The following is an 18,640-nucleotide window of genomic DNA, read 5'->3' on the forward strand; positions in this document are numbered from 1 at the left end:
TCCTCAGAGCTGAACTGCACTTGCCGAGTATTATGTGTAGGGTACAGGAAATGACTTGTCGCACAATTAGTCGGATGCTATGCACGGGCTCTGACTCTCTAAAGGGATCACTGACCCCCTGTATCATGATCCTCGCACTCCTACAACACCATACCTCAGGAAGATCTTGGGAGTACTGACAAGTGTAGGTGTAGCCGAGGCTTGTATTAACGTTGTTATGTCACCGCTGCAACCCGCCTGGAACCCTCACCGTGTCAGTGTTGATATTCACTCACTGCATCAGCCCAAGAGGGACTGGCTCCCTCATGTGCTGCAAGACATGTTCATGACTAAATTGTCCAAGTACCCACACGTTCAGGCTATTCATGTTTATTGTGATGGGTCAGTCAATGGCAGCAGGTCTGGATGTGGGCTGTTCATCCGTGACTACATCTCTGCCAGTCTCTACACTGACACTGAGGTTTCCAGGCGGCTCCCTGCACCCATGTCTTCCACTAGAGCAGAACTGTATGCTGTACTGGAGGCGCTCCACATTGTGGCGCCTCTCCATAAGAATGTATATTTCTTTATTGACAGTCAGGCTGCATTGTACGCCCTTCAATCCACCTCCCCATGGACTGTGATCTAGTTAATAAGTGTCTTGATCTCATCCACGCCCTAGAAGGTGCTGGTGCCACGGTCCATTTCATCTGGATACCCTCTCATGTGGGTATCCCGTTAAATGAAAAAGCAGACCACCTTGCTCAGTGTGCCCTACAAGATGACACAGTGGACCCTGGCACTGAGTACACTCTGGGTTATGTTAAGAGTAGCATTAAGGACTTTGTACAAAGTAGCATTAGTGATCAGTTGGAGCTTTGTTGCCATAGGGGCAGTAGCACTAGTCTTCACTATGCACGTGTCTCCCAGAGCTGTGCTTACACCTACGGGAGACACACTGCATCACATGACAGGGTGGCAATGAGGCTCAGATTAGGCTACAAATACTTTTGGGAAGTCAGTGCTTCTCCTGGTGTGTGCTGTGTGCTGCACCAAGGGGACACACTCTGCGTCACTATATCATGGAATGTCCTCTCATTGCTAAATTTAGGCCACAAGGTCAGCATGACTTGTACAGCCTCATTGACCATCTCCTAGACTCTGCCACCCTCAGGGATATACTCAGGGAATATCCTCAGTTTGCTCCCAGACTGTAGGATGTCTTAGGCAATAAGGTGTGCAATATGTGTATTTATTTATTGAAATACTTGTATTCTTGTTGTGTATACTGTCCAGAGTTATTTTTGTGATACTTTAACCTTAAGTCTTTGCCCAGGGGGTGGGTGGCAAGGCCCATCCTCCTCCTTTGTTGTAATTATTTATTAATTCAACAATAAATGTATCAATCAATCAATCAATCAATCAGTTTCAGCATGATTCCAGGCAGAAATATAAAGTGCATGAGATCAATCAATCCTCTATCAGGGAGAGACGGCATGGATAAATTTAGTTTGAGAGTGACTTGATTCTAAGCCAGATGATGGAAAACTTGGAAGACTCAAGATCAAGCATGAGCATGAGAACAAGTTAAATCATTGCATACATAGACACATCATCCAGCTTTGGAACGAAAATTAGAAAAGAGAAAGTAGGAGGGAACAGTTAATTGCCTCAGACAGCTGTGTTGCAGTGAGGAAAAGATGAGGTTTAGTAGAGGAGAGGTGGTGTTCCACAGATTGAAAATTATATCTAAGACTGTGAATGTTGCAGAAGTTAATGTAGAAAAAGTTGAGGGAGGTGTCAAGATATTTTGGGTAGCTAATGAGAGAGCAGTCCTACCTGTGGACGTTTCTGGTCCCCTCCCCAGAAGAGGACTCTGAGGCTGGATTTGGAGTTGCCATTACTTAAATTTTGAATGAGAAGTGAAGGGTGTGGTAAGTGCATGTAGTTTTATGAGAAGGAGAGTTGTCTTTAGAGGGCACGCTGTGACTGGCCCCTTGAGTTGTGAGACATAAAGGGAAACATTCAGCGAGATCATAACTAGCTTTAATGGAAGGTTCACAGCACCCCCTGAACTAGTGCTATTAGACCTTGCTGAGAGTAAATTATCATTTTGGTAGGTGTCTACTACCTCCTCCATTCCATTTACCATTTTATACATTGTTATTAGGTGTCCTCATTCTCTTTTATCTTGTAATGTTGGCAGTCTCATTTCCTTCAGCCTTTCTTCATTATGTTAGGTCCTTCAGTTCTGAGACCATCTTTGTAGCTATCTTCTGAATATATTCTAATCTTCTTATATCTTTTTTAGAGCTCAGAGACCACACCACAGATGCATACTCCAGCTTAGGACGTATCATGCTTGTGATAACTTTTTTTTATTGTTATCCATGAATTGAAATGCCACTCTTATATTAGTCAACATTTTATATGCTAATCCAAATATCGTATTCTTATGGGTTTTTCAGGGTTTTGATTTTCCTGTATAATCACTCCCAGATTTTTTTCCTCTTTAGTCTTCATTATTTGTTCCTCTTCCATCAGATAATTTCATACCGGTCTTATCTTATTCTTTCCTAATTCCATTACGTAACATTTCTTGTCATTAAACTTCAATTTCCATTTCTTACTCCACTCATAGATTTTGTTTACCTATATTTTCCTGTAACAGCAAACAGTCCTCCCAGGTTTTGATTAGCCAACTCTTAGCAGCTTTGCATCATCAGCAAAAAAATTAATATAACTGTTTACCCCATTGTGAATGTTGTTTACATATATCAGGAACATAATGGGGGGGGCTAACACTCACCCTTGTGGCACTCCACTTCTTACATTATCCCAAGATGAGTATGTATCTCTGATCACAGTTCTCATCTCCCTGTTTATCAAATAATCCCTTATCCAGTCAAACAAATTTCCCTCGCAGTCCTCCTATACTCTCTAGTTTCCAAAGTATTCTTCCATGAGGGACTTTATCAAAATCCTTTTCTGTGTCCAGGTATATTGTGTCAATCCATCCATCTCTGTTTTCCAGTCCTTCTATTACTCTTTAGTAGAAACTTAATAAATTCAACATGCATGACTTCCTGAACCTATATTGCCTGTTCGTTATAACTTCTCCTTCTTCCAGATGTTTAACCCATTTTCTTTGATTGTTTCACATAACTTCCCTATAACACTTGTAAGTGACACTGATCTGTAATTTAATGGCTCAGTGGCTTTTTCTCCTTTAAATATCGATATTACCTTGGCTCTCTTCCATTCTAGTGGTACTCTCCTTTCATTTAATGAGCTTATAATTATATCCCAAATTGGATCTAATAGCTGCACATTCTTTTAGCACCCAGCCTGATACACCATCCAGTCCCATTGCTTTTCTGATATCCAAATTCTCTAATAATCTTCTAATATCCTCCTCGTGCACTATGATTTTCTGCAGTCCTCAGCAATGCACTGTCTTATTTGGTTATGCAAAATCCTCTTCTTCAGTGAACACAGTTTTGAAATTCTCATTCATTATTTCACTCATTTCCTTTGCTGTTTGGTACGTCTTCCCTCCTTTAATTATTTTTTTCATTGTTTCCTTATTCTTCATCTTACCATTTATAAATTTGTAGAAAAGCTTGGTTTCATCTTTGCTTTTTTGCACCACATCTTTCTCAAAGTTTCTTTCTTCTTCTCTCCTGGTGCTAATATATTAATTTCTTGCATCCTTATACTACTATCTATTATTGTAATTTATTTTTTTACCAAGCTTTATCATTTGCCTTTTTAGCTTTTATACATCTGCCATTGTACCAAGCATGCATACTTTTCTTTACTCTAAGGATAGGTATGTATTTCTTCACTCCTTCGTTATATTTCTGTAGGAATATTTCACATTTCCCCTGTATTGTCCTTACATTCATAATGTTCCTACATTCAATAGCAGCAAAACAATTTTCTTAATTTTTCAAAATCTGCTCTTGCATGACTTAATCTCTCTTTATTGTAGTCTCCTCTGCATCTTATCCCATCCTCCTCATACATTTCCAACTCTAATGTCACATGATCACTTCTTCCCATTGAACTAAGGTATTGTATGCTGGGAGGGGGCTTTGGCTTCTTTGTGAACATTCTACCCCCTGCACCTTGTTGACTCTTCCATCCACTGATCCATTGTATTTACCATAGTCAACTATAACACCTCGTTCCATTATTGTCCAGCATTACCCATTACTTCCATCTCTCTCTCCAGTTTATTCTTTTAGTCTCCTAATAATAGTATTCTTCCATCTCATATTATTATATTATCTAGGCACTTAATCACCTCTCTTTGCATTTCCTTATGTTCCTCAGTTCCCCATGTATCTTAGGTGGCACATACATTACTATGATTTTCCTTTTTTTTAATTCCTCTATTTTGATTGTTACTCTCACTACTTCCACCATGCCATCACCATATTGTATTTCCTCCACACATATATTATCACAAACCATTATTAGCACTCCTCCCCTTTACCTTTCCTGTCTCTTCTGCAGTTATTATATATTTTTTTTATTTATTTATTTATTTTTTTTTACCATGTGGGCTTTCATGGGAATTTATGGGCTAAAGGGGATACTTTTTGGGTACCCCCTATCTCAAAGCCCACCCACTAGGAAACCGTTGCCCCGAGTGAGGAAGCCCAACCTACACTCGGACCGTGGACAGGATTTGAACCCGTGCGCTTGGAGACCCCTCCGATCCCAAAGCACGCATGGTTCCACTGTACCACGGCGGCCCTTTAAACTAACATGGATCTCCTATTTTAGTTTTGTTTTTGCGATGCACATTACATCTGGTCTTTTTTCTTTCAAATAATCTCTAACCTCCAGCATACTGGATAACAACCCATCTATATTAGTTTAAGTCACTCTTAATCTCTTGCCTCCTCCTCCTTTCATAGATACCACTTCTTTAGTTTCATATCTGAAACTGTCCAGTACAAATTCCTTTTCTTAATCTTCGTCCTGTTTTCCTTACCTTAATTTCTTAGCACTTTCTCCTTCCTCCTCTCTTCCAGGTTTGTAACCCTTTATATCCATATATCCTTAGATTCAGTATCATCAGCCAGCTTCCCTTTTCTTATCATAATTTTCTCCACTGCCACCTGCAATCTCATTCTCACTTCATTTGTCTCTTACCCCTTCAATAAATCTTCCCAACCTGATCATTTCCTCCACTTCCTGGTCCTACTCCTGTGTGCTGTCCTGGACCCGTTTGATAATAGTTTTGGCCAATTCTCTCTGTTCATGCTCTCTCATGAACTTGTTTGGACTTTTTTCCTTCAACCCAAAAATTAAGAAACATTTCCTCTTATCCACAGTTTCTCACTAAATCTTCTTTCTCATTAATTACTTGTATAACAGTGTCCTTTGTCTTTTCCTGAATTTGCCTCCCAGAGGCAGTCCTGACTACTTTTACGCCCTGGGCGAACCCTCCATCGGACAGCCTCCAACCCACCTCCCAAGCCCAAACCCAAACCCATCAACAAGCCCCACCAAGAGTGAGACTCACAGGCAAAAGTTGATACCCCACCCCTCTCCTCCTTGTGTTTACTTTCGACACATATAACCTGTATACATGACTCAGCAGTAAATTGACATGATAGTAGGGGCACCCCAGCAATCTCTTCTCTAACTTGAAGTGGAAGTTAGCAGTATTAGTGCCAAATTTTTTTTTCTTTTTTTTTTTCCAAGCAGGGAAGGGCATTCATGCACCCCCAAAATAGATTGCACCCTGGATGGTCACCCACATTGCCAATAGCAAAAACTGTCCCTGTTGTCTTCTTACTACCTCTGAAAATTTAACTTTTTCCTCTTCCTGCTCCTGTTTCCAGGCATTTCATAATTCTTCCAGTTTGCTTTCACCCATTCCATTCTTTACTTAGTCCTCCCTATCCTGCACTTTTTTCTGTAGTCTTCATAGTCATAACATGTAGCCTTTAGTGTATCATTTTGTTTCTTTATCTCCTGCATCTCCTGGTTTATTTTCCTACTTTCTCACATTCTTCAAACCTCACTTTTAGTTCTATGTTTTCTTTTATCAATTTGTCTAGTTTTTCCATCATACTCGACATCACCTCCATGTATCTTATCTCTCTTTCCATGTTTATCAGCCTCCTCATATTGCCTCTTTCCTCTATAAATCTAGAAAAGTCCTTGTCCATATTATCATCATTCAATCCAACAGGTGTTTCAATAAATCTCAGGTTTTCACAACATAGTGTTTGTTTAGGTCCCATGCGTTTGGCATGTCCACCTAGCTCTGCCTCTCTCTTCATTTTTTCCATTCTATATGGTGTCCAAATCTTATTAATTTGGAGACACGAAAACCTTAGGGCCCCCTACCCCACTGTGCATATGTCTAGATTAGGCTCCAACGCCTGCTGAAGTGCTTTTCCTAGGAGTGGATTTGCAACGTCTTGTCGGTGAGGCGGCAATGGTGTGTTGTAGTTTTGCAGGGCTTGGGCTTTATGCTCGTGTGGCCCATCTCCATATCTACACTTCTCCAATTTTTCTTTAAAACTATGCACACTCGTTGCTGACACCACTTCTTCACTGTTCCATGTCTCAACACATCTTTGTGGGAAACTATTTTTATTAACATCTCTCAGACATCTTCCCTTCCTCAGCTTTTTACTATGCGATCTTGAGCTTCAAATGTCATATTCTTCTCTCAGGATCAGTTCCTCATTATCCACTTGGTCCATTCTGTTGATCAATTTATAAACTTGTATCAGATCCCCTCTCTCCCTTCTCTGTTCCAGGGTTGGTAGATCCATAGCCTTTAGTCTCTCCTCATATGTCATCCCTTCAAATTCTGGAACCATTCTTGTAGCCATTTTTTTGTAGTTTCTCCTACTTCCTTATGTGTTTCTTTTTATGAGGGGTCCACACTACTCCTGCATATTCCAATCTAGGTCTTATTATAGTACTTAACAATTTCTTCATCATTTCTTTGTCCATGTCGTGAAATGCTAATCCAATATTCCTTAGCAAATTATATGTCTCTGAAAACTCTATCAATATGGCTTACCAGTTGATTGTTTTGTTTCCATTGTCACTCCCAAGTCTTTTTCCTTTTTCACTTTTACCAGTTCTACTCCATCTCCCATCTAATAGATTCCCACGGGTTGTCTTTCACTCTTTCCCATTTCCTTGACATGGCTTTTATCCACATTGAATTCTATCTCTCACTTTTACTCCATTCCCAGATCTTATTTAGGTCTTCCTCCAGTATTTTACAACCCTCTTTTTGCTTTATAACTGCAGTTTCATATCGTCCGCAAACAGATTTATGTAGCTGTTCACTTTACTTGATATAAATGAGGAAAAGTATAGGTGCCAATACTTACCCCTGTGGCACTCCGCTTTCTACTACTCTCCATCCCTCTCTCTCTTGTACTTTATCAACTATTCTAGAGTAGAAACTCAACAAATTTGTTACACATGACTGACCTTTTCTAAAACCAAATTGGCTGTTTGATAATAATTTGTTGTCTTCAAGAAACTCAATCCATTGCTTCTTTATTACTCTTTCACACATCTTGTATATTACACTAGTTAGTGATACTGGTCTGTAATTTGAAGGTTCTTCCTTCCTTCCGCTCTTATATATGGGAACCACCTCAGCTCTTTTCCACTCCACTGGTACTGTTCCATTTTCTATTGAGCATTTTATGTTGTGTATAGGACTTGCTAGTTCTTCCCTACATTCTTTCTGTATTCTGCCTGAGACTTCATCCGGTCCCATTGCCTTCTCATCTAATTCTCTCATCAACTTTTTTTATTTCAAGCTTGGTTACTTTAATCTCTTTCATATGGACAGTCTCTCTATTACCCTGTGGTCTTACAAATTTGGATTCCTTAGTAAAGACCTCATGAAATTTACTATTTAACAGTTCTGCCATACTTTTTGGGTCTTCCACCATTCTGTTCTCTCCTTTTAACCTTTCTATTGTTTCTTTTTGTCTTATTTTTCCATTTATGAATCTGTAGAACAATTTTGGTTGTTCCTTACATTTTTCGACAATGTCCTTTTCATAGTTCTTTCTTCTTCCTTTCTCACCTTAGCATATTCATTTCTTGCTGTTTTGAAGTTTTCCTTATTTTCTGGATTTGTTTCTTCTCCACCTTTTCCATGCTCCATCTCGTTTCTCCTTTGCCCTAGCACATCTTGCATTAAACCAATCTTTCTTTCCTTCTTCTTTAGGTCTATATTTTGGACATATTCCCTGACTCCTGTTTTGTATATTTCCAAAAATAAGTTATATTTCTCTTGAACCGTTTCTGAGTTTTCCATCTCCTCCCAGTTTACGTTTTAAAATAGTTCTTGAGATTCTCAATATCAGCCTTTCTGTAATTTAATCGGTCTCCTTTGTATGATTCATCTCTATCTTCCTTTCCTTCTTCTATATCCATTTCTAATATTACATGGTCACTCTTTCCCAATGGGCACTTGTATCTTATATCATCGTTAATTTGTATATCCCTTGTAAAAACTAGGTCCAATCTTGCCGGCTCATCGTTTCCTCTGAATCTTGTGTTTTCCTTTACTCTTTGGACCATCAAATTATCTATCATTAGGTTCAGGAATCTATCTCCCAGGCTTCTTCCCCATACCACTTTCATAATTTTCCCAGTCCACCTCCTTGCAGTTGAAATCTCCTACTAATATCACTTTTCTCCTTTCTTTAATGATTCTTGTAAGACTCCTTATTGTGTCATTTATCATGTCTTTATATTCTTGATTAGTCCATGAATTTGTTTTTGGTGGCACATATGCTCCAATGATTGTTAACTCCTTTTTATTAATATGTATCTTAATATACAGGATTTCTGATTTTTCTTCCCCAAACTCCACTTGATTTACCACTATCTCCTTCCTTAACATCATGACTCCTCCTCCTCCATTACCCACTCAGTATCTCCTCCATATATTATATCTTTTATCTATGTCTATTTTTATTGCCTCATTTAACTTTGTTTCCACCAGGCACACAATATCTGTTTTTTTTTGTGTGTGTGTGCATGAGTGTGTGTCTGGATCCGTTTTGAAATGCTTATCCGATTGGCAGAGTAAGGTTTTCAAAATGTGAAAAGATGCAAAGTTTGCTCAAGAATATGTATTAATATAAACACATTATTATGACTTGGAAGTGCATGGATCAAATATCATACCTGCTGTACATATATACACTCGACCAGTAATCACAATGTGCATGTGGTATCCTCACACAACTTAAAAATATCTATGATAATCATCTGCAAAAATAGCATCATATTGACTAAGAACTACTCTTGACTCCCTTCCTGGTCTTTGCCGAGTGTTTCATTATAAGACAATGTTAATGGAACTATGAGTTTTGAACTTAAGATTTAGATCACCCCAAAAAACCATTAACAACAGTAATGTAGTAATAATTTCATTTGGAGGTAGTTGTACACCAAACAATGTTACAGACATATTTCCTCAGGATCATCCACCACTCTAACAGTTCCACTCTAAAACTATTCTTTAACAAGTTAAAACATTCCACATGATTTATGGGGGATAACAAAATGCAACTCCAGATGATCAGAATGACCAGCATTGACACATAATGAAAAAAAAAAAAAAAAAAAAAAAAAAATACTAATAATAATAATAAAATAAAAATAATAAAAAAAATATACAAATAAAAAAAATCACACAAACTGTTGCAATCATAACAACTGATGACTGCAAACCAAGCCATGACTTTAAGCAAAAGGTGAACTGAGAAGGCTCTTCATCGGGGAAACACAAGTTGGGAAGCAGTCATGGCCTCTGGGAAGAGGGAATGATAACTCATCACCGGTACGTAGGCTGCCGTTATCATCTTGCCTGTAAAAAAAAATATATATATATATATAAAACATCACGCCCTCTAATGCAGAACTCTCTCATTTTCTGAAATCCATCAAATAGCTGTCCTGCATTTAACTTGTTCTGATGCTTCTTACCAGACATAATATACCAAATGATTAAAAAGTAAAACTTACCAGCAAACCACCTCCCGTGTAGGGCATTGACAGAGGCGGCAGCAGTGGCTATAGTAGGGCACTTGACATACACATTTCCCTGGGCTGACTGTCTGTCTACAAATATATGTAGAACACCTCCATGTTTGTTGCATTCTTCAAGGACATCATCACGAATTTCATCAGACCAATTTGGATTTGTCTCCCTGCAACAGTAATTTGGTATTATATTTTGTAATAAAAAAGAAAATAAATGAAGCAAATAAATGAATAAAATAAAAATCAAATACACAAAATATAAGTTCCCTTCCTTACAAATCCTGACAACCATCAGTCAAAAAATAGTTGAAATGGTTCCTGCAGCAGCCTTCTCCAATACTTATTTCAGTCAACATGCCTAACCACTTGACCTTCCAGTAACTGTGATACCAGAGAAACACTTAAGTCATTCCATCTTACATAATAGTACACATTTTGAAGTGTAGGTAGAGATACTAACGTGGAAGGATCAAACATGTTGGAGAGCAGGAAACACTGTGTGGCAATGGGTGGTGCAGGCTGTTGCTGGGGTTGTGCAGGCATGTGTAAGGCATTCGCGGCTGCAGCAGGGAGTTGAAGACCCGTGCCCTCTGCTAACTTGGCCATTAATTGAAGTCTGCCTGTTGCACCTGCAAATGAAGAAGAGACTACATGACAAAAACATGATTAAGGTTTGTGCATCAAAAACTCTGTTCATCATCACCAAGTCAGAAGACAGAAATGATATTTCTTGCTGGAAGTGCTGAGCCTGATGATTCCTATCAGTTGTCACATGGAGGGATGACTATTAAAATGGTTTGTTTTTTAGTTTCAAACAAAATTGAAGACAACAAGGCAAGACAAAGGTTTGTAGAACTATGATGGTTATGGAGCATCATGAGGTGGTCAAGTCCTCTAGGAATGAAAGAAGCACATGAGATGTCTATTTGCACAAGATGATGTGTAGTGTGAAGAATGTTGAGACAGAAAAGTGGAAGGGCAGAATGCTACATCACTAAAAAGAAATGAATGTTGAAATGATGGGAGCACTAGAAATTTACAAGAGTAAGTACAGAGTGCTGAGGCCTTGTAGATGAATAAGTTACTTCAACAGTCCAACAGATTATTTAATATTCAACATCTGAATCAATCAAAACATAGGTAGCAACTCACCTAAATCTATGCCTGCCCTTTCCATTTCATCTGAATCAAGGAGTGAGGAACCCTGCTGAGTTTCGGAGCGTTCAGTGACATGGTTCACCTTCATTGGACGCCCGGCCAGTTCAAAGCCATTCAACTGCTCAAGTGCTTTCTTGGCATCATCCGAATTGTGGAACTGAAATGAAATACACCATTACTATTTGGAAACCAGCTCACTGTCTATACAATAAACCACTGCAATCTTGAAACTTAATTTGGATACAAAACCACGATGTCACAAAATGCAATATACTGTATAAACAAAACACGAACACCATGCATCAAACCATTGACACCCAACACTGCTAAATGACACTACTCACTGTAATAAAGCCATAACCTTTGGACCGTCCAGTCTCGGAGTCCATTATTAACTGGATATGATCAATCTTCCCAAAAGGCTCAAAGATTCCCCTCAGCATGTCTTCAGTGATATTAAAGTGCAGAGATCCAACATATAACCTCATAGGACCTGATGCTGCCTTCTGATCCTGAGCAGCTGCTGAGGATGCAGCACGATTCTTCTCAGCCTGAGTTGGCTGACACACTATGGGCACACCAAGAATCTTCTGTCCTGATAGTCCTAGAGCCTGTCAAGAAAGGTAAAAAATTTAGTGATGGCAAAGGAAAAAGTATGTTACTTACCATATTTAATGGCTCATAAAACCCATAGGTTCATAAGATGCACCCAGTTTTGGCCGACATTGAAAAAAGATAAATGAGCAGTTAAACTGAAAATAAAGTTAAAAATTTCACATGATATTTAAAGACCTTCACATGCATTTAAATCCTTATTAGATCCCAATATTTTGCATTAAAAAAATTGATATTTGCTAGTAGACTAAATACCCATCTTGTTGTGAGATATGAACAAGTACCTGGCATATGGTGTCACCAGTGACTAAATCTGTGAGGCTACACGGCTAAAAATTATTTATATATATATATATATATATATATATATATATATATATATATATTTTTTTTTTTTTTTTTTACATGTATGCAAGATAAGAATGTTAAAAGATATGTACAATTCTAATTGTATGGCAGAGTGTCTCACCTCAAGGAATAACAGTGTCACACTGTAAAGGCAGTGAAGCTTGCCTGTGTCAAGATCAAGATAACCAATTGGTGATCGTGTATCTTATTTTGGTTCATGCAATGTGTGGTGTGTGGTCATTCAGGTAAATTCTTACTGACTGGTGTCATTCTAAATGAATTACTGATAAATACAACTTATTATGTATTGTTACTTTGAAAGAAAGTTTTTTTTTTGGTGTAGTGCCAATCATCACTTTGTTTACATGTGCAAAGAAGTCAGGGGTTTGATTTTGGAGCCTCTATTATCATAGATTACCACCCATCACTGCCTCAATCCTGAACCTAGGCCTCAAGACACAGATTGATTTCCTAGGACCATTTTTTTTTTTTTTTAAAGGTGCATCTTATGAGCCATTAAATATGGTATATGCAAAATTATATCTATATTTCAAGAATGAAAACATTTATAATACTCAAACACTTAGGACAAACACAACTTACCAACGGCACAGACTCGACGTCACAAAATTCAACATAAGCGATTCCCTTAGATCTACGAGTTTTTGTGTCTGTGATGATGCGGACATCATTGACCTTCCCAACCACTGAGAAGAAATCTTCTAGATCACGGGAACGGATGCGGGATGACAACTGCATACAGAAGACAGTCCGGGCATCCCTCTCCTCCACCGACAACTCCCTGAAAAAGCAATAAATTTTGAATCAATCTAAATAGCACTGGCATCTTACACTTATAACCTAAATTTCTACCAGTTGAATAATATAAGCAGACTACTAAACTAGGATTTTAATACAAAAGGCAAAAATGAAGTGAAAGTTTGTATTAATGCAAGATTAATCTACCTAGAATAGTTAACTGTCTCATGGTAATAGAACCTGACACCATACACAGAAATTAAGTGAGAAGACCAAAAAGCAAAAAAATTAAATTAGAAATAAATCTTGAGTCTGAAGGAAACAAAAATGGACCAGTCTCAAGTCTTTCATTTAAAGGACAGCCATGCTTCAACTAGCCCTTCTTTTTATTTCTAATGTTTTTAAAGTGACCTCACCACTTAAAATTAGAGATGTACCGATGCATTGGTATTGGTATTGGAATCAGCGGTATCGGTATTGGCTTATTTTATGTCGATACTTGCGATAACTAAAAGGAATTTACTACTTAGTGATATATTCAAATAAGATATTGATGAAACCAAATTAATATAATACGGCGTATTAAATTTCTGTGGTGATTACCGTATATCATAGACTACTGTTTTCTGTGGTAATAAGCCACAACCTAGAAATTTAGAATAAACTAAACTTTTTCTATTCAACTGAAAATATTAGGTTTTGAAAGCTCGTGTTTCTGAATTGGTCTACTAATGTGTAATGAATTAATATCAAAGGATGTCAGATTTAATTAAAGAGAAACATACACAACAAAATGAGTTTCTTTTGCTAATATTTTGTGTTTTACAATTTTAATAATTTTAAAAATATTTTTGATCGCCAAAATATCGTCAATAAAATTAATAATGAAAATGCACAAGACCAAATGGTTGCTAAAGGAGTAAGAAGTAAGAATTTAAAATAAGTGACAAGAATCAGAAGACTTAGAAGATATTCATTCCAATTACTGAGTAATTTACCTTTGCAAATGGCTTCAAAAAGCTTCTAGAATTGCTCCTATTTCACAAATGTTCTCAGGTGGACTTACAGCATCCACCAAAACAAAGCCTCCACCAACTCATCTTGGTGTCCAGTGCAGTAATCACTATAAGTAGTAGTATCGGTATCGGTCCAATTAGGTGGTATTGGTATCGGAATCGGCCAAAATTTTGGTATCGGTACATCTTTACTTAAAATCAACATGTTTGACTGCCATTACAGTGGAGACTCAATACTCAAACTTAATTCGTTCCAAATGACTGTTCGAGTATCAAAAAATTCAACTATTGATACCTATAAATCAGGTGATTCGTTCTAATCTTAGCAAAACCACATATGTAAAAACTTAAATGCTTTTTCATTATGTAATTTTGATTTGTACATACTGTAAGTGAAAGCTAGTGATGGATAACATAGAATAGGAAAAAGTAAGGGTGGGGAGGAGGAGAGAGGTCGCCGGAGGATGAGTCACCATCTATGAAAATGTCTTTGTAACTTTTCTCCTGGTGTGATTCCTGTGAATCCACTTGTGGAGTGCTGTGGCTCACTAACACTTGCACTCTCACTAGATTCCTTATTTTCACCACTAATAAGCCTTTGGTGACATCACAAGTTTCTAAATGAAAAACTACCAACAGAATGCAGAACAATATGGTTTTTTCTCACAACTGTGGCAGGACTAGGGATGTGCACAAGTACCCTGTATACCAGAATACCGGTATCAGAACGGGGCAATGGCAGTGGCGAGAAGGGAGAGGACAGAGCTTTGTATACGACTATATGTGTGACTATTCAATTACCAGATGTTTTCACCACTAATAAGTCTTTGGTATTAATGTAAGTGAAAAACTACAACCAGAACACGCAAGAATGTTATTCTGATGACTGCAGCAGTACAACTGGCGGAAGGAAGGGTGGGGAGAGAAGCCAGGCAGCCTTAGTTTACAACCATGTGTGTGGACATTTGACTATCAGGTATTTTTTCAAGTATTAAATTGAACTTATGCATTCAAGTATTGAAAAATTTGACTATTAAGACCTTCGAGCATTGAGTCTCCACTGTACTTCCTGTCAGCTTAGCTGCAGCTCCTTAGAAATTATACAATAGTTCTGCCAGTATCCAAGAATGATACAAATGAGGAAGAGGAAAACTGTAAGGCAATGTTCCTGAAATGACAAGTAATGAGGATGAAGGGGGAAAGCAAAGTGAAACTCATGATGAGAACTTTCAGCAGTGCAGTGAGCCACTGGTGGTGGAGATTATTACTTAGTAATAGCAGAAACCATGAATATATGACACGTTCTGAATAGTAGTGACGTAAGTGCCACCCCAGCTAATTTTGAGGTTTGTATAGCATTTTCTTTGTTTCACCTTCAGCTTTCCTATTCTGCAACGTCCAAGTCAAAATTCACCCCGCAACATGGTCAAAATTCCCATTCTTTGGAGGGGTACACACTGCTGTGCGGCCGTCGAAGAAGGAGAGAGAGAGAGAGAGAGAGAGAGAGAGAGAGAGAGAGAGAGAGAGAGAGAGAGAGAGAGAGAGAGAGAGAGAGAGAGAGAGAGAGAGAGAGAGAGAGAGAGAGAGAGAGAGAGAGAGAAAACTCGCGCTCCCTTAATAATGATGTATGTATTCAGGCAGGCAATGGGAGGCCTGTATTTTCACCCTGGCTTGTCTCAGCAAGCTGTGGTATAGCACATCTTCTTTCTATTGTGTTTGGCTCTAATCTGTGCCATCAGAAGTATTATGGCAATAAGGGTGAAATTCCGCTAGTAGTGAAGGCAGTAATCGACCATATAGGCATCACATTAAAGTGACTGCACAGTGAACTTTACACCAACGTATCTTCACCCAGGCCACTCAGCAACCAACAGGGAGGCAGGGATGCGGTGATGTAACTGACAACAGCCAATGAGAGCCAACCATTGTTGCTCACCTCACTCTCCCTCTGCCCTTACCTTCAGTCAATGAGCAACTTCAGAACATAATTACATTTTTGCTAACAGTGGTTGCAAAGCCGTTATAGAGAGAGAGAGAGAGAGAGAGAGAGAGAGAGAGAGAGAGAGAGAGAGAGAGAGAGAGAGAGAGAGAGAGAGAGAGAGAGAGAGAGAGAGAGAGAGAGAGAGAGGAAAAAAAAATAAAAAAAATAAAAAAATAAATAAATAAAAATAATTTCTACCTCATCTCAGTAAAAAGTTATTGTGTTCTGAATGTTGCAAAATTTTAACTGTGTTTTTCTCCATGGAAAAAATTACATGCTACGAGCTTCTTTTCAAAGAAAAACAGCAATCAATAACAAGCTTCTTCAAACTGCACACACCAAGTCAAGTAACAGAATTGAAGACAAATGACGATAATGGTGACACATCAGAGGAGGAAGTAGCAAAATAGAGGAAGAAGGTGCTAATAAAAATAATTTTGTTTAAACATTTCCCTTTTTCATAGTCATTTTTATGTCTTTGTAAGTTTATTAATAAAAGCATTAATAAGCATAATATAAATGTGTTTAATGCAAAATGTATACATACAGTAAAAGATTATTTTATTTATGTTTACCATGACGACCCCACACCAAATTTTAGGTTATTGTCTTCTTATTTCTTTCATTATGTTAACACGTTAACCACGGATGGCAACTCAGCATTCCTGAGATAGTGTTTTGTAGTATGGAGCGTTAAAATCCATAACGTATTGGTACACCGGTGTACCTTGCCCATGTAGTGCATATACGTATCCAGGGTGTAACACGACTTTCTGTAAATATTGAAAGAGGTGAGAGAACATGCATTCCTGAGCAGAAAATGTTATATACACACATGCATTTTAAGGTTTCGTTTACCCGCAAGATTTTAAAATGTCTGAGAGGCGCGCGATAGTCCATTGTGTTTTTTGTAAGGTGATGACAACTCTTGCTGGCTTGCTGCAGCAGCAGGAGGTGCCACTTGGCTAAATACCGAATGTTATATGATAAACATTACACAATAATATTATTGCGGTGATTAAAAGTAAGCATTCACGTATGGTACTACGTGGTAGAGTGCCTATCACTGGGTGAGGAAGGAGGGAGAGGGATGGGGGAGTGGGGAGCGACCGATTTATTAATACAATCTGTCGTGGTCAGAGGCCGTCTTGACCATGACCCTTCAAAGTTTAATGGCAGTGGTGGTGATGATAGTGGTAGTGGTGCGAGGACAGCCCTGAGCCTCGCCCTGGAGGGCGAAGTTGTTCAACCAAGGGATGAAGTGGATGTGCTGGGAGTCATGCTTATGAGGATCATGTGGCTGCTTGATGGAAAGGGGCTAGAGGTACTGTGCAGAGCTCAGGTCCACTCTGTTATACTTAAAAAAAAAATATTTTGGTTAAATCTAGGTAAGAATGGGGAATAAAAAAGCCAGAAAACTTATGGAAAAAAATGGTACATCGTGAAAGAGGATTCCACTCCCCTCCCCCTAACCCCAAGGAAAGAAATGTGAGCAGATAGTGGTAAGTACAAAATATAGTAGTTAAAGTAATATGTAGTAGTTTTTTTTATATTGGCATACATAGTGGTGAAATCCGCTACTTTTCATTAAGAAAATCTGGCAACACTGCCTGTGTGTCACTTCCTCTGCGTCTCTCGCCCCAGGCGTTGTCCATGCAGGCCACGCTCCGCTTTTCCACCTCCTGCCTCCACGCCACTTAGACCATTCCGCGCAAAGCCACCTCCAGCTCCAGCCCCAAGAAGCACAATTTCCTACCTTTTAAAGATAAGCTTGAGCTTATAAGAAAGTGTGAGGCAGGTATAGCTCACAGTGTGGTTGCAGTGCAAATGGGTGTCCCTAGATCAACAGTATCAACAATTTGGAAGAACAAGGACAAGTAACATGAGACAGCTGCAAGTGTTTTCATTTCCAAAAATGTACTGTATAGCACCCTAATGTGTTTAATAAACAAAAAGATATAAATGAAGCCCTTAATAGTACTGAATTAGTCTAAGTTAGTGTTTTTAGGGGTTACAGTGATGCTTTGGGGGGTCTAGGCTGGAGGTTGGTCCCTATCCCCCCTAATTCTTTAACTCCTAATCTACAGTGATTGTATATGTAGGATTGAAGCGTCACGTGTGGAGAGGCGGGGATCGTACATGTAATCATGATTTTTCCGCGCTAAACAATTGAATCTCTCCCCCTCACTATTGGTCCTGGGGCAAGTGGAGGTCTCTGGCATGTTTTCTCACTCGCCTGCTTGAGCCTTGAGACATAATTATGTTCCCTCACAATAGGTCATCTTTTTCCATTTTGAGGCGACATCTGGCAATCCCCGTGACCCGGAGGAAGGATACAGTACTCCGAGTGATGTTATGTCAGTGTTACTCGGTAATGACATTGAGTGATGAAAATGAAGACAGTGATTTTCTTATTCAGACAGAAGAAAGTGAAGACTCCAGTAGTGATTCTGATAGTGATCTGGGAGACAGACACCAACCCTCACAGCGACATTCATAAACCTCCTCACGTAGCCTATTCCTCTTGAGCAATGCGCTGGTGTGTCCCCCATGAATGCCTCTACAGGACAGTGCTTGTTGGCCAAGTCATGTATCCCATTGCTAATAAGTTGCCACATTCCAATTACTATAGAAATCCACAATACTTGTAATATGTGGTTTCCTTTTCTTTTCCTGTTTTGTACATCATTTCATATATCCGAGTTCACATTTTCTTGAC

The 18,640-nt window shown here is 38.7% G+C and overlaps 1 protein-coding gene across 2 annotated transcripts in view; it reads right to left on the reverse strand.

Annotated features, from left to right (window-relative positions):
* Positions 1 to 9,113: 9,113 nt before the first annotated feature.
* The window catches only part of LOC123515450 (RNA-binding protein 39-like), a 31,381-nt gene continuing 21,854 nt past the window's right edge, over positions 9,114 to 18,640 (reverse strand). For both annotated transcript variants that reach the window (XM_045274023.1, XM_045274022.1), the window contains 6 exons: positions 12,769 to 12,967; positions 11,547 to 11,813; positions 11,197 to 11,359; positions 10,505 to 10,673; positions 10,027 to 10,211; positions 9,114 to 9,868 (listed from right to left, as the gene is read on the reverse strand). In XM_045274023.1, coding sequence (XP_045129958.1) covers positions 9,774 to 9,868; positions 10,027 to 10,211; positions 10,505 to 10,673; positions 11,197 to 11,359; positions 11,547 to 11,813; positions 12,769 to 12,967 — 1,078 coding nt within the window. In that variant the 3' untranslated portion in view covers positions 9,114 to 9,773. The remainder of the gene's footprint in view (positions 9,869 to 10,026; positions 10,212 to 10,504; positions 10,674 to 11,196; positions 11,360 to 11,546; positions 11,814 to 12,768; positions 12,968 to 18,640) is intronic.

This window comes from Portunus trituberculatus, chromosome 39 (genome assembly GCF_017591435.1).
Source record: "Portunus trituberculatus isolate SZX2019 chromosome 39, ASM1759143v1, whole genome shotgun sequence".
NCBI classification, from domain to species: domain Eukaryota; kingdom Metazoa; phylum Arthropoda; class Malacostraca; order Decapoda; family Portunidae; genus Portunus; species Portunus trituberculatus.